Below are 13,509 nucleotides of genomic sequence, written 5' to 3'. Positions count from 1 at the left end.
ACCACCGTCAACTGCCGCATGGTATTACCATCACGAGTACGTGAGCCGCCAACGGCGACTGGTAGATGGTACCGCCATCGCGAGTGCGCGAGCTCCTATCAGAAATTCGTTGCGCCGCCCTGGGGGGCAAAAAACGGTGAAAGCTAACGTACGAAACCTGAGGGCAGCACAGGATGCGATCGCACGATCCTGCCCATGAGCAGTTTCCCAACTCATCTCTGATGTGTAAAGATGTAACAATTAGTGCGTCATTTACGTTGCAGTTTTGATTGGTTCTTCGTTCTGGACGCGTTGACGCGCTGCGCTCTGTGCGACACTCGGCAATGCATGCTGCGTGCTTGTGAAATAACTTTAAACAAAAGTGCCGATGGAGCGCCGTCCATCGTTTCATCTTTCTCGCACAAATGCTTACTAGACTTCTTGCTGCTTGCTTCACCTTTCGTCTTAATCGAAAAATTTACCCCCAGATCTTATTGAAACTAATTCTTTTTATTAACAATTCTGCGTAACTCTCGCTCTTTTTTTCAATTCCGGTTTACTAATACCTCACCTCTATCCGAGTAGATCACTCTCCTTTGTAAAAATAGTAAAGAGGCGTTTTCATACTGAAATAAAGTTAAGAACCCTCCTTTAGGAAAAACCCGGACACGGGATCAGAAAGCTGGCAGTCGTATAAACCTCATATTTATTCAAAAAGGATTTACAGAGTTTTGTTTGCAAGTATCAACAGCGAGACTCGGCAAGAGCGGCGCACGGAACAAGAATATCACACGGGGCAAAGAACGAAATAAGAGATAATCTTGCGATTCGCGAAACGGCGTGCGGCGCGCGCAGAATCGAGCGGGCCTGTACCCGGATTCAAAATTCGCGGGCTCAACTGGCCCGCCAATCGCGCGCGCGCCCCGTGCGTTCTCTCGTCTCCCTCTTCTCTCATTATTTTTACGTTTCTTTAAAACGGCTCCATCTCATGGACGCTAAAATATTGCGGTATTGCTTAAAATCTTCGTCGTTTCCTTTTCAAATGTTCTTTGGCAAAACTTATTACACATAGGTTATCGTTACAATTAATAAATAATAAAGGAATAGCAATAATAATGGAAATAATAATGGGCGATAATAATAGAGCAATAATAATAGAGCAATAATAATAGGTAATAATAATGGTACTAATAATAGTCGCGATAATAAAGTAACAATGTAGAGTACGCGATTAATAATCAAATAAAGATGGCGGGGGGCGACGCCTGCCCGGCCGCCATTTTGAACGAGCGCGCATTTATCCCTCGGCGGCTCTTTTTCGAAATTCCTCCCGAAATAACGCGAAGGTCTGTCTGTGGGGGGTTTTGCCGCGAGATGTCGGAGGACTTTTCGTCTTTACCTCTGCCTCTGCTTCTTTGGATAACTCCGCCCGCTCTCGAGGAGAACTTCCGCGAGTGCTCGCTCTCGCCGCCATTCTTCCCTCCTCCTACACCGCACGTCTCACACTACTTTACATTAAATTTTAAATAGCGTTCCCAATCGAGTAGAGGGTGAGGGCCGTTACTAGTCTTACCTTAACGATAAGTGGGACAAAGTAATCTCGCGTTAAGGGGGTCGCTAAGAACGCAGGGGGCGACGAGTCGAAAATCGCCGGTCGCGACTCGCCTCGTCGAACTTAGGAGAATCTTGCTCGGGACTTCGGACAAGTCAGGACCATGGCGGTAAACGGCTTTTATCGGTTGTTTTATCAACGTCCCACGGAGCGAAAGTAAATCGGAAGAGGGGAAGCGGCCCAATTCGCGCGTTATTCAACGTTCTTGGAGGCGATTAGCGAGAGCCTCTTACCGCACGCTTTTCCTATCCGAAGTCGAAGAGGAACGGGAGGAGATCTCGATGGAATGGAAGGAACGAAGTCTCGGATTAAACTATGACGCCTACTACCTTTTTACAACTAGCAACAACGCGTGCTCCACGTCGCTTAGTCTCTTTACGGCGTCCCTTGTACAACGCAAAGAATGTCCGGCATCAATCCGAGACCAGCCTTAAAGGCTTAAGTAGATTTTAAAATTGGAGATAACCCGCGAGTGCCTTTCGCTGCTACTTGTAATATCATTTGAAAATATGCTTGGCGTACATCTTGGTCAATTTTTCTCCGACGACCCTCGTAGGGCTTCGGACTTAACCTCAAACGGGCTGGAAATATCGAATGGCGATAAGGACCAATCGGGACAGCCTCGGACCGGGTTCTTTACGGTGTACACTCGTTAGCCGCGAGCTAAAAGTCCGCGACTAGCGATTCGGATCGGCCGATCTCTATTTATCTCCCTTTCGGACACTCGACTACACCGCGTCGGCCATTGGTGCGTGCCTATGTACAGTAACCGCTCGCTCTTCTCTCTCTCTCTCTCTCTCTCGCATATCCTCCATCCTTCTCTCCGGCGCAAACTCTGACCTTCGCACGCTACCTCGTAATCTGTGTGTGGTCTCTCTTTGGTCTTCTACAAAAAATATAATATATAATATCCTTAAGAAGTAGTCGATCGTAACTCGATTCGTGATTTAGAAATCTCAATGAGCCGCGCGCTCGCCGCCATCTTGGACCAGAGCGCACGCGCGCGCCTAACCGAGGAAAAGTCGCCTCGGGCCGAAAATCCGCATAGAAACCGCACGATGACGGCCCCGGAACACCCGGTACACCGACCTTGAGCATCCAGTACAAGATCCCCGGGTCAGGGCGACACACTCTGGCCGGTTCCTCTAATAGCGCGTCCTCGCAACGTCCGCCATTTGCAACGACGCGCTCCAAGGCGGCCATCCGCGAGCGGGACTACGGACGAGAGATTCCATAAACGCGGGATGTATGGATTTCTCGACCCTAACCTGACCACATAAACGGTAGAAATGCAAGAGAAAATCCAGAGGGGCAGTTTTCTCTCTCTTCTTTCCCTCTTCTGTCACGAACTACGCGGCGCAATATGGCGACGGTCTATCTAACAGCGAACCGATTCTCGAATACGGGGGGATCGTTTTTCGCATACGAATAGATTCGCATGAACAGCTTACATTGTTGCGATGTCGCGTCATTGGTCAAGGTTTGAAAATCGTAAGTGTTAATTTTGCACGTCAAAGTTAATCGTATGAACTCAAGAATCGGGTCCCAGGAGGGAAACAGAGAAAGAGAGACAATAGCTCCTCTGCACGTTCTCCTTTCTTTTCGCTGCCCTTACAGACGCATTAAGGGGATCGTCGAGGTCCATACGCCACACGTCCACGGCGACTCCACGAAGTGGGCGGCCTGGGACTCTATTCTCGAGTTCAAATTATCAACATTCGCACGCGAAAGTGATAATTTCTTGTACGACTTTTAAACGTTGGCCAATTACGCGAGTTCGCAACAATGCAAAACTTTACAGGCGAATCTATTTCGTGGGCGAAAAAAAGTCCACATGAACTCGAGAATCAGGGGGTCGATTCTGTAACTTCGCCGAGAGTGCGCACTTCTCGCGTCGTCTCACGTGAGATTATTCGATCGACTCTCCGAGTGAGAATGTGAGATCTCTAGAATCGAAGGAATTCGGTCACGAGATCTTGGAGTTTCTGGACGAGTACTCTCACACGAAGTATCTCACATTTTGACCATAGTTAAAGTAACGGAATCGCGGGAGATGTTCACTTTTGGAATGTTCCCTGGATTCGAGTTACAGAATCGATCCCCTATTCTCGAGTTCATACCGACGAACTTTCGCATGCGACATTGAGAATTTCATATGGGACTTTGAAACGTTGACCGATGACGGGATTTTGCAATAATGCAAAATTTTTTCGGGGGAATCTATTCGGGTGCGAAGAAAATCCGCATGAACTCGAGAATCTGGGCCCGGGTCCCTGGAATTATGCTAATCGGGTGGTACGCGATAAATTAAACTATCTACGAGTGGCGCGCGCTGCGCCCGGGTCGGCCCGGGCGAATACGTCGAATATATTTGGCAAACTCCTCTTCCACGGTTTTTCGCGCCTCTTCCCCTCGTGCCAGCGGAGATCGGTGCTCTCGGTGTGATATGGCGTCCCTGCCGGATTCGACCGGGTCGCGACCCATTCAGGCCAGGTAAAGGTCCGTCGGCGTTCCGGCGTGGTCCGGCTTGGTGCAGGCACTTCCGGTCGGCGAGGCCGCGCTTGCGCCGCTGCTCGCCCGCGTCGCCGCGAGCGGAGAGCGACTCGCCACCTCTGCGCTCCCGTCCGGACCTCCGTTGCCGCATCCGCCGTTCTGGGAAGACGCCAGCGTGTCCCCGTTGCAGTAGTAGTACGTCGAGCCTGTAATCAGACCACGACGTTAGCGCCACTCGAGGCCTTCCCGAGAACCATGGCGAGGCGCGGGCTATTCAAACTGGAATCCATGTCCGATACATGAACGTTGGATACGAGGACTGTATTCATTTGCCTCGCGTTTCTCTACTTCCATGGCCCAACACTTAAGGGGGTTAGAAAGTGGCATCCGAGGAGTCAATCGTTCGTGACAATCTTCTTTTTGGGTGTATAATTGGGCGTACCGAATCGTTTCGAAAATTTACCAAAATACAAAGACCATTAGGACAGTCCCAACGCTCCTGGAATTTCATTTCTTATAAACAATTTTTGTAAATATCGGTAAGGAAATTCTAATGACATTGAAGTTTCATGGGTGTTAACCCTTTGAGCGCTATCGACGCATATGTGCGTCGGACGTTTGGTCCAATATCGCGCGCGCGGTCTAAGGAAATTCGCCCGTATGTCGAAAGTGCTTAGCGCTCAAAGGGTTAAGATTTTCCTTATAGCCTCTGTATTTGCAGTGTAAGGTCTGAAGCGATTCGGTACACCCTGTTCGGAGAAAAGTTTCATAAACGAGACCTCTTTGACGACAAATTCACATCACCTTAATTGTTAAGTAAGAAAATAATTTGCCGATTCTGAAATTAAATATATGAGTCAGCCGACATTCTAAATCCAAGAGATCACTTGGGAGGGGCTTCTTTCGAGGTTACGAGTAACTTGTTACGAGACTACGTTTTTTTTTTCATTTCTTTTTTCCGAATCGAATCGCCGATACCTTCGAGTTTCACATTGCGGCGATTCGTTTCCGCTTACGATCGCTCGATTTCTAGGCGACACTGAGGTGCTCGTTGAATGCACGTCAGGATGTTTTCTCAGAGAAACCTAAGTATCTTGAGTAATTCGATAGCTCGTCGTGTGAGTACCGGATACTCTTTACGGTATCGCTAAAACTCGTTACGTAAGGGCCGCGTTATTAACATATCGTGTTTACAATAACAAAGTCCCCTAGTTCGCGAATTATACTCCCTATTATGTCGGCGCATACGAAACGCATCCTTGAAGGCTCATCTTCATAAGTTGACATGGAACGAATCGACCGAGGGAGTCGTCGAGTGCCGATCAATCGGATTTCGTTTACGCGGCTTATTTATTCCCGATTTATTCTCATTTAGGAGTAAGTCCAGATTCCGTAAAAAATGGCAGCGCGATATATCTTAATAAAAATAATTATGCAGTACTTTATTTAATTATTATTGCTACTGGCTGTACATCTGCTATATGTGTTTTATACAAAGTATTGGCCCATCTCGCACAGTTTAAACCCTAGTAGCATCGAATAATTTCTAAATATTTCATTGTAATCTTTGCTAAATATCTCAAGCGACAGATTTTTGTAAGATTTCTTGTAGATTTCATTCGAAGATATTTGAAATTTTATGTTGAAAATNTAAAGTGAACGTTTTGCAAATATTTCAAATGTCTGGTGAATATTTACAAAATGTACGATATTCGTTAAATATATAGAAAATATAGGAGAAATATTTTGTGCTACTAGGGAAGTATTTCGCCGTGAAGGATTTGATATTTTCAGCGCTTAAAAATGATTTCAGGTTGCAACGCTCAGACTTATGGGCGGCCGGTTAAAATGATAATTCGTCGGGATGGAAATTCGTAAAGAGTGGACCGCCTATATTTACTCCCGATCGAAAAGGAAGCTACGTAGAGAGGTATACATTTTCTATGGAACTGTTTGAAACAGATGCCCGGGCCTGCGTCGGTATTTGGCAGCCGCGTTTATGGCGAGTATATCCGGCTATCGACCGCGACTCGTGCTCGTCGGTGCCAAAAAGCAGGAAACAGGAATATTTCATAAAGAGTCACTTTCCCTGCGCGGGGAAACTCGTGCGAAGTTATCTTTTGCTACTTCATGCGCGTTTATCTCGCGCGTGCACTCGGGGAAAATTGTCCAGCCCGGCGTTTAGGGCGATCGGAAAAGGGGAGCGAAAATCGACGGCTGAGTTTAAACCACTTCATTAAAAAAGAAATATATATATTTACATAAGAAGGATGTAATGCCTTATTAAAGGACCATATACGTATATAAGAACGTCTTAAGGTGTTACGAAAAGGTCATTCTGTATATATCGAAACGTCAAAATATATGTAAAACTTTTCCCCAAAATGGATGTACCGAATTGTTTGAAAGATCAGCATGTGATTATAGAGGCCCTAAGGAAGACTGTGATGCTCGTGAAATTTCATATTAAAAAGAAATGCGTTTGTTTATCCCAGGCTAGAACCAAAGATCCATTATTTTGTCGTTGCAAAATGACATTTCATGGGCATCGAGTTTTTATTTCTTAGGACCTCCATAATGACGTGCAGAGGTGTGCCCAGTTTGGAGAAAAGTCTTATAAATATCTTCACTGATATATGACTGATATGTTTAGATCCTCTTAAGACACCTTTATTATTTAATTGGACGACTTGGGATTTTTTGTTCTCCAGTGACAAGTCGAAGTTGGTTAAGTACGAGGTCGAGCAAGTGGTGTCGAGAAACTCGCTGTTAGTACTTGGATGGTAGTCGATGGACCCTAATCTAATTTGTACTCATACTCACTGTTTACTTACTGAGCAACCCGCTTGTCGCCGCACCGTAGCCGTACCCACTGTAGGGTGCACTCGAGTACTGAGAGTACGCCGCGCTGTAGGCGTAATCACCGCCACCTGAATGACAAACAGATAAGAGTGCAATCAGCAAAAAATCCATAAATAGGGAAAAAAATTACCCTCGTTTACCCTCCCGATGAAATTAGCGACGTTAAAATTTCTAAATCCCCCACCTATCGAGATCTACTGTTTAAGAAAGATCTCTCGCCAACTTCTGTATTTGTATTTGCAAGCGAATAAAATTGTTTATCCCGGCCGTGAAAATATTTTTCCGCGGATATATCAGGTACGATATGTGTAGTTTCACTTGAAAAATCGAAAATCGGTCCAAGTTTGTCATTTATTTATTGGCCGAGTTCCTAGGGAACTCTTTTGGGAAGAGTTCCAGGGTGCAGCAGGAGGAGGAGAGACACAGACAGGCAGGTAATACTCACCGGTCGCGTAGTGTCCAAAACTGGGTAACATCGTGGAGTACGGCGGGATCGCAGACGCTACCTGGGGCTGGGAGACTGGAGGCTGCAGGACCGTCAATCCGGGGTCGCCTCCGGGGGTGTTGGGGGCCGCCGGGGTGGCGTTCCCCTCGTTCTGCAGGGAGATCGGGGGGCTCTGCTCGCCCCCGCCGGCCCCCACGCCTACGTACGAGACTGCGACGGTACCGCTCTCGGCTACACCATGCACAACACAACACGACATTCGGGTCAAGCACTAGCTAACGATCAGCGTTCGGACGGCTACGACTAAATTAGCGCCCGGCCGGGCCGACAGTCGCGCGCCGACCGCCGTCGGGTGCGCATCGCTAGGGCGAGGGGGGATTCGCTCTCGCCGTCGCTCTTCTTACCTTTTTCTCCTCTTGCAGGATGAGGACACCTCGGTTCTTTCCGGAGATCTCTGGCAGACGGGCGCTGTATTCGAATTCGGTGCTTTGACAAGAGAGTTTCATGATTTTCATGATTTTCACGATTTTTCAATCGATCGTAACGCGTACAGTTCCCTTCTGCCAGACACTCCGGAGGGACACCAGAGGCTATTGAATAGGGAGGCGACTTAAGGCGGGTCGAAAGTGGCGTCCAAGGAGTCTCCATTATGACAGTTTTCTTTAAATCAGCTGCACCGAATTATTAAAAATCATACCGCATAAATACGTAGGCCTCCACAACCATGGAATTGAATTCACATAAAATTTGTACGAACAAACTTTGCCATTTGTGGAAATAATTGAATTTCACGGGTGTCGGCCCTATTTTAAGGGCCTCCCCGTTAGAGGCGGTGAAATTTCGAGCGATTCGGCGCACCCAGTTCCGAGGAAAGTTTCATATTGCGTTTTCGGACGTCGCTTTCGCGTCGCCTTAATTTCTCGAATTCTTGGACTAGGATGGGACGGGGTTAGACGGGCTCTTCGAGGTCTTCTCGCCGTACATGTTCGCATACATGTGGCAGGCGGGAGCAAGGGATGCGGAGGTATTAGACCGATCAAACACGACACGGGCGAAGATGTTAAGATTACTGAGGTGGCGAGAACTCACCGGTGGTGTGGTAAGGAGACATGTTAGCCCCGTCCAATGTTTGGCTCAATTTTAGCTCTTGCATCGTCAGTGGCGCGAGCGGCGTCAAAGTACCACCTGCTAGTGGGATCCCCAGTTTCTCGTTATTACAATTCTGGCCAGGCCGAGACGGCTAGATCTAAGTGGAACGCCGAAAAAGAAAAAAAAGAAAAGAGGACGCCCTCCCCCCAAAAAACCCTTCTCCATGGAAAAACAACCCTCCTAGGCCGGGAAGTTTCACCGAAATGTTTTCAAGCTCGTCGAGTCAGAGTTGAGAGGTCGTCCACGAGGAGCGATAAGTTGATTTCGAGATAGAAATTGGGCTCAATCCGAGGTGATTACCATCGAAATCGAGAGATCAAGGGGTGTTCCGGAATAAGTGGTGGGGTCCGATAAATTATTGACTGCCGATACACAGGAGGCGGGCAATCCAGAAACTTCGACACCCTGAGGGACCCCCTGTCCAGGGAGAGGGAGAGTCCGGGGGCAGATGTCGGGCGAGAACGGGAGGCTGGAAAAGAGCCGCGGCCGATGGGACTTTTATGGAAATCTCGTCAAGAGCGAGCTCTCTAATGGACGGCATCGATCGAGAGAGTCGACTCTCCGGGCAGGCCAAAAGCCAATTTGCACGGTGCCACAGATAGTCCTCGGCCGGGACTCCCGGGGGCCTATGGAATGTCGTTGCCATTCATTAATAAGATTAATGAAAAACATAAAAAGAAAAAATGTGACTACGACCGCGCATCGAAAAAATGACTGAAATTAGTAAAGAAAGAAAAAAAAAAACAGGAGAAAAATAACCGCCTCCGCCCATCGCGTATCTCCGACGATGAATGCAATTTATAAATAAAAGAAAAAAAAAAGAAATGAGAGAAGAAATTCCCTCGCGTGCCTCCGAAACATCACTGGAAATATTGAAAAACGAGGGAACAGAAATCAGGGCCACCGCGCATATCGCACCTCGACGGTCCGTCAACTCGCCTCGATACTCTCGATTGGGATCTCGAGCGTTCCGCTATCGATCAGCCGCCTCGACGGAGGTGGAAGAGATAGAAAGAGAGACAGAGAGAAAGGCGCGGGGAACGGAAGACCGCCGTTTCGGGGAGAGAGGGCGAACCAAGATGGAGTCCGAGAGGGCCGACTTCCGGTGGAGTTCCGAAGGGTCGTAGAGGGAGCGAGTGGAAGGGTGGAATAGAAGAGAAGAGAGCACCGGTCCATTGGTCCTCGTCATACCGAGGAAGAGAGAGGGTTATCCCGAAGGTGTAAACGCCCCAAGCCGGGAAGAGAGTCCCAACCACCTCGGCGAGGCTCCGCCACCTCGTGCGCCGCTCATGCATTATTAAAGCCGCCTATTTAGCCGATATGGGTATGCAAAGCGAGACGTAAGCCGCAATGATAAGCGCGCAGGGTTGGAGAGGGAGAGAGAGAGAGAGCGAAAGAGAGAGATAGAGAGACGCAGAGGGCGCGTGCTCCGTGCGAGAGGGGGATGGGGGAAAGGGCGCTCACCTATGGTGCCCCCTATGGGCGGGGTGTAGAGGTGCGGCGTCTGCGCCTGCGTCATGGTGCTGATGGTGCCCAGGGAGTCGTACAGCTCCGCGGAGGTGGCAATAACGTTCCCCGGGAACCCCCCGTGCTCGTAGTACCCGCCGCCGCCGCCGCCGCCGCCACCTCCGCCGCCTCCGCCGCCGCCCCCTGTGCTGCCTCCGGTTCCGGTACCGCCGCCCCCGCCGCCGCCTCCGCCGCCGCCGCTACCCCCGAGCTCGCTCAGGAGCTTGTGCTCGTCCTTGATGCTCCATTTACTCGACCACAGCTGCTGGGGACAGATTCGGGGAACGTTAGGGTGTCGGACTCAAAGACTGAGATTTTTTTAGGGTTTTACTTGTAACCGAGAACCGATCATTTTATGTCCTTCGGACATTCTAGCGCGTCTTACCGGTGCATCGCGGCGGCCATCTTGGACGCATGTCTAGAAAAAGTGCCATGGAACACGGCGGTACTGAGATTTTGAGAGGGGTTGTTCCCTTGGAATATCATGGATCTTTATCATGCTCGAAATGCCGTCAAAACGGCTGGAAATCGGTGAAAATTAGATAGATTTTGTCACAATTTGATGGCCGATCGTTCCTCGTTATCGAATCGCGTTGTCGTTTACCGTATAAAATCAAAGGCGATCGGTTCTCGAAACAGGAAATTGTTTTCACTGATTTCCGAGCGAATTTGTATTTTCTTCCGTCCGATCAGTAGAGTGGGTTTTCAATTCTTGAGATAAATGGGCTCCAGCTTATTAATCCAGCCGTACATGGAGAAAGGTATAGGAAGAGAAAGGAAGCCGTGCGCGGTCCAGCCGGCTCCTTTACACCGCGGCGGCCATTTTGGTTTCGAGACCACGACGGTCTCCTTTAGATTTTTTAATTTTCTTTTTATGGACGCAGACCGCGCACTGGGGACGTCTGAAATTGGTGAAGAATGCCAGGAGAGGGTACTCACGTTCGAGTAGAGCTGATCGCCGTTGTAATTACTCCTTTGTCTCTTGAGGTCGTCCTCCGGGTGATCGTTCAGATCGCGATTTTCATCTGGAACGGAACAAAGGCCTCATTGGTCTCTCGCTTCTGGCGATATCTCCGTCTCGGCTCGTACCTCGTACGAGCGCGATTCGGGCTAAGTAAAGCCTCCTCGGGGCTAATTGCGTTTTCGCATCGGCCCTCGGCGGGATATTTCGGTTACTCGGCGGGACCACAATAAGACCCCGGGGCACGACTTCCTCCGCGAGGCGAGGAAATAACGCTGCGGACCGCTTATCGCGACCGGGGATCGAAAGAGCGCGAGAGAGTGCCAAATTAGATCTTGCCTTTCGCCCGGGAACCTCTTTCGACATTCCCTTTGCCGAGGACTCGCGGGCTGGTCTGCCTTGCCGCAGGAGAAATGACGACCTGGACCAAAATCGGAGTATAATCCTATCGTCGAGGTGCGTCGACCTATTTTCAACAACTTCTTCACCCTTACACTCATTAGACCCTTACAAGGTGACGAGAAAGGAGGATTTCAGGGTTAACTGTGAAGAATAACCCCCTCTTCGAGGTGCATTGCCTCATTTTCAAGGACTTTGGCTCTTCTGCTCATCCCAGTCCGTACTGCACTGAGAAGGAAGATTAGTTGACCGAAAGAAATATATATATATATATATATATCGTTGCCTGAATCGTATGCATATATAATTGCAAGAAACAATTATTCTGTCGAGAAGAAAGAACGATATCATCGATTTTAACGAATTTTCTTTAATCGTCCCGACACTTCTTTGGACGCGATCGCAGGATGTTCTCGCGGCTTTGCATATTCCTTTGGATCAACCTTTCCTTTATCTCAGGATTTAAAGAGGAGGAGCTCAAGGTCGGCGAGACCCTGAAGAGTTTGACGGAGAGGGACTCCGCCGACGTGCAGGAAATTTCTAAAAGAGGGAAGAGGGAGAAAAGAGCGGCGCCCCCGAAATGAGGGATGAATGGGGCCCCATGGTGTCCGGGGGTCGCGATCGTCGCTCCGGAGAGGACATCCTCGGGAGTGCCGCTGTCTTTTCACGTTTGACCCGGGCCTCGCGGTTCTCGGGGTGAACTTCTGACTTATTACGAATTTACGAAGGGCTCCTCTCTGCAGAAGCAGCGACCCATCCCTGGCTGTTTGTTGTCGCGTTACATCTGCGCGGTCCTACCCCATGCAGATCCCCCTGGTCCCCATTCGGGCACCCCAGGACCGGCCTCGCCCCATGGTCCATTATTACCCGTGTATTGTATTGCTTAACGTTGACTCAATTGCTTTCGAATAACGCGCGGGAGCTGCCCTTTCGAGCCGACGATGGAATCATTCGATTTGCCGCTCCTTCCGGGACCCCGGGACCCGCTGATGGAACACGATGAGACATAATCGTCCTTGGAGCAGACCACGTGGGTAGCGGCGCCCTTCCTCGGGGAAAACTCTACTATCGACTGAGGAACACCGCTCCTCTTTGTCCCGGCTCGTTGGAATTCATTTAATTCCGATATCGCGACCCATTGTAGGATTGGGGGCCTCGACAACCCGATGGCCTGACCTAGAAGATTCCTTAAGTCTCGACACCATTCCATTTTTTTCTAACACTACAATTTCAATGTAAAAGCTCAATTTTTTATATCTCTTCCCCATGCGAGTGGAAATATGAGCGATTTCGTGCGGGTGACTCGATATTTTTGGGAATTCTTTAAGGTTCCGGTAAAGCCAGGTCGGCCATATTGGATTTTCACGCCGAGGAAAGCGCGGAAATTCCCAAGAGGTATTTGGCTACAATTTTGACGTTCTTGAGGAAATGTGGGTGCCGTAATGACCATTAGGTGTGTCAAATGTGTCGACCAATTCGCGTCTGGTTGGAATTGCGTTCATTGTCGAATTCTCACCTGGGAATCCTATCACCGTCAAGGTAGACAATTTCTGAAGGGCAATATCTTGTTTCGCAGTGCACAGATAGGAAATGTTATTCGCATCGTAGATTACCGATTGGGAATTTTCCGGGATTTCCTCGCCTCTGAAAATTCAATATGGCCGACGTGGCTTTACCGGGCACTTAATTTTGATAACAGGACTCATTACGATACGATACATTTCCCGATAAACGAAACTCCTATCGAGTAGTAAATACGTGAAGGTACACATATCTTTCGAGATCGACTACCAGACGGTTCGATTAGATTTCGCCATCGGCGGGAAAACCGAGAGCGGGGCAAATGGGAGCGTTCGTTGATAACCCTAAATATTATCGGGGGTGTCAGGGCGGGGCTTGGTCCGATTCGATCGTAAAACTCGGTCCCCTGGAGGTAACGGGTCCGAAACGGTTTTATAGCGGTCCTGGCCGGTTCGAATGGTCGGTCAGCCGCCCGGGCGGACAATCGCAACTTGACAGGGAGGTTTAACGAGCCCTATGCCAGCGAGCTGCCCCCGGCCCGCCACCCCCGGATGGTCATTTAATTATTCGAGATAGCCGTCC

The 13,509-nt window shown here is 49.1% G+C and overlaps 1 protein-coding gene across 1 annotated transcript in view; it reads right to left on the bottom strand.

Moving 5' to 3' along the window:
* Positions 1-4,075: 4,075 nt before the first annotated feature.
* Positions 4,076-13,509, bottom strand: part of LOC105701507 — a 100,043-nt gene continuing 90,609 nt past the window's right edge. The window contains exons 6-11 of the mRNA XM_023432044.1: positions 10,986-11,071; positions 10,005-10,308; positions 8,481-8,579; positions 7,392-7,622; positions 6,919-7,014; positions 4,076-4,290 (exon numbers count right to left, since the gene is read on the bottom strand). Coding sequence (XP_023287812.1) covers positions 4,076-4,290; positions 6,919-7,014; positions 7,392-7,622; positions 8,481-8,579; positions 10,005-10,308; positions 10,986-11,071 — 1,031 coding nt within the window. The remainder of the gene's footprint in view (positions 4,291-6,918; positions 7,015-7,391; positions 7,623-8,480; positions 8,580-10,004; positions 10,309-10,985; positions 11,072-13,509) is intronic.

This window comes from Orussus abietinus, unplaced genomic scaffold (assembly GCF_000612105.2).
Source record: "Orussus abietinus isolate OABI.00-Male unplaced genomic scaffold, Oabi_2.0 scaffold205, whole genome shotgun sequence".
Classification (NCBI taxonomy): domain Eukaryota; kingdom Metazoa; phylum Arthropoda; class Insecta; order Hymenoptera; family Orussidae; genus Orussus; species Orussus abietinus.
Note: the sequence above shows the minus strand (reverse complement) of the source record. Positions and strands in the feature narration are given on the sequence as shown.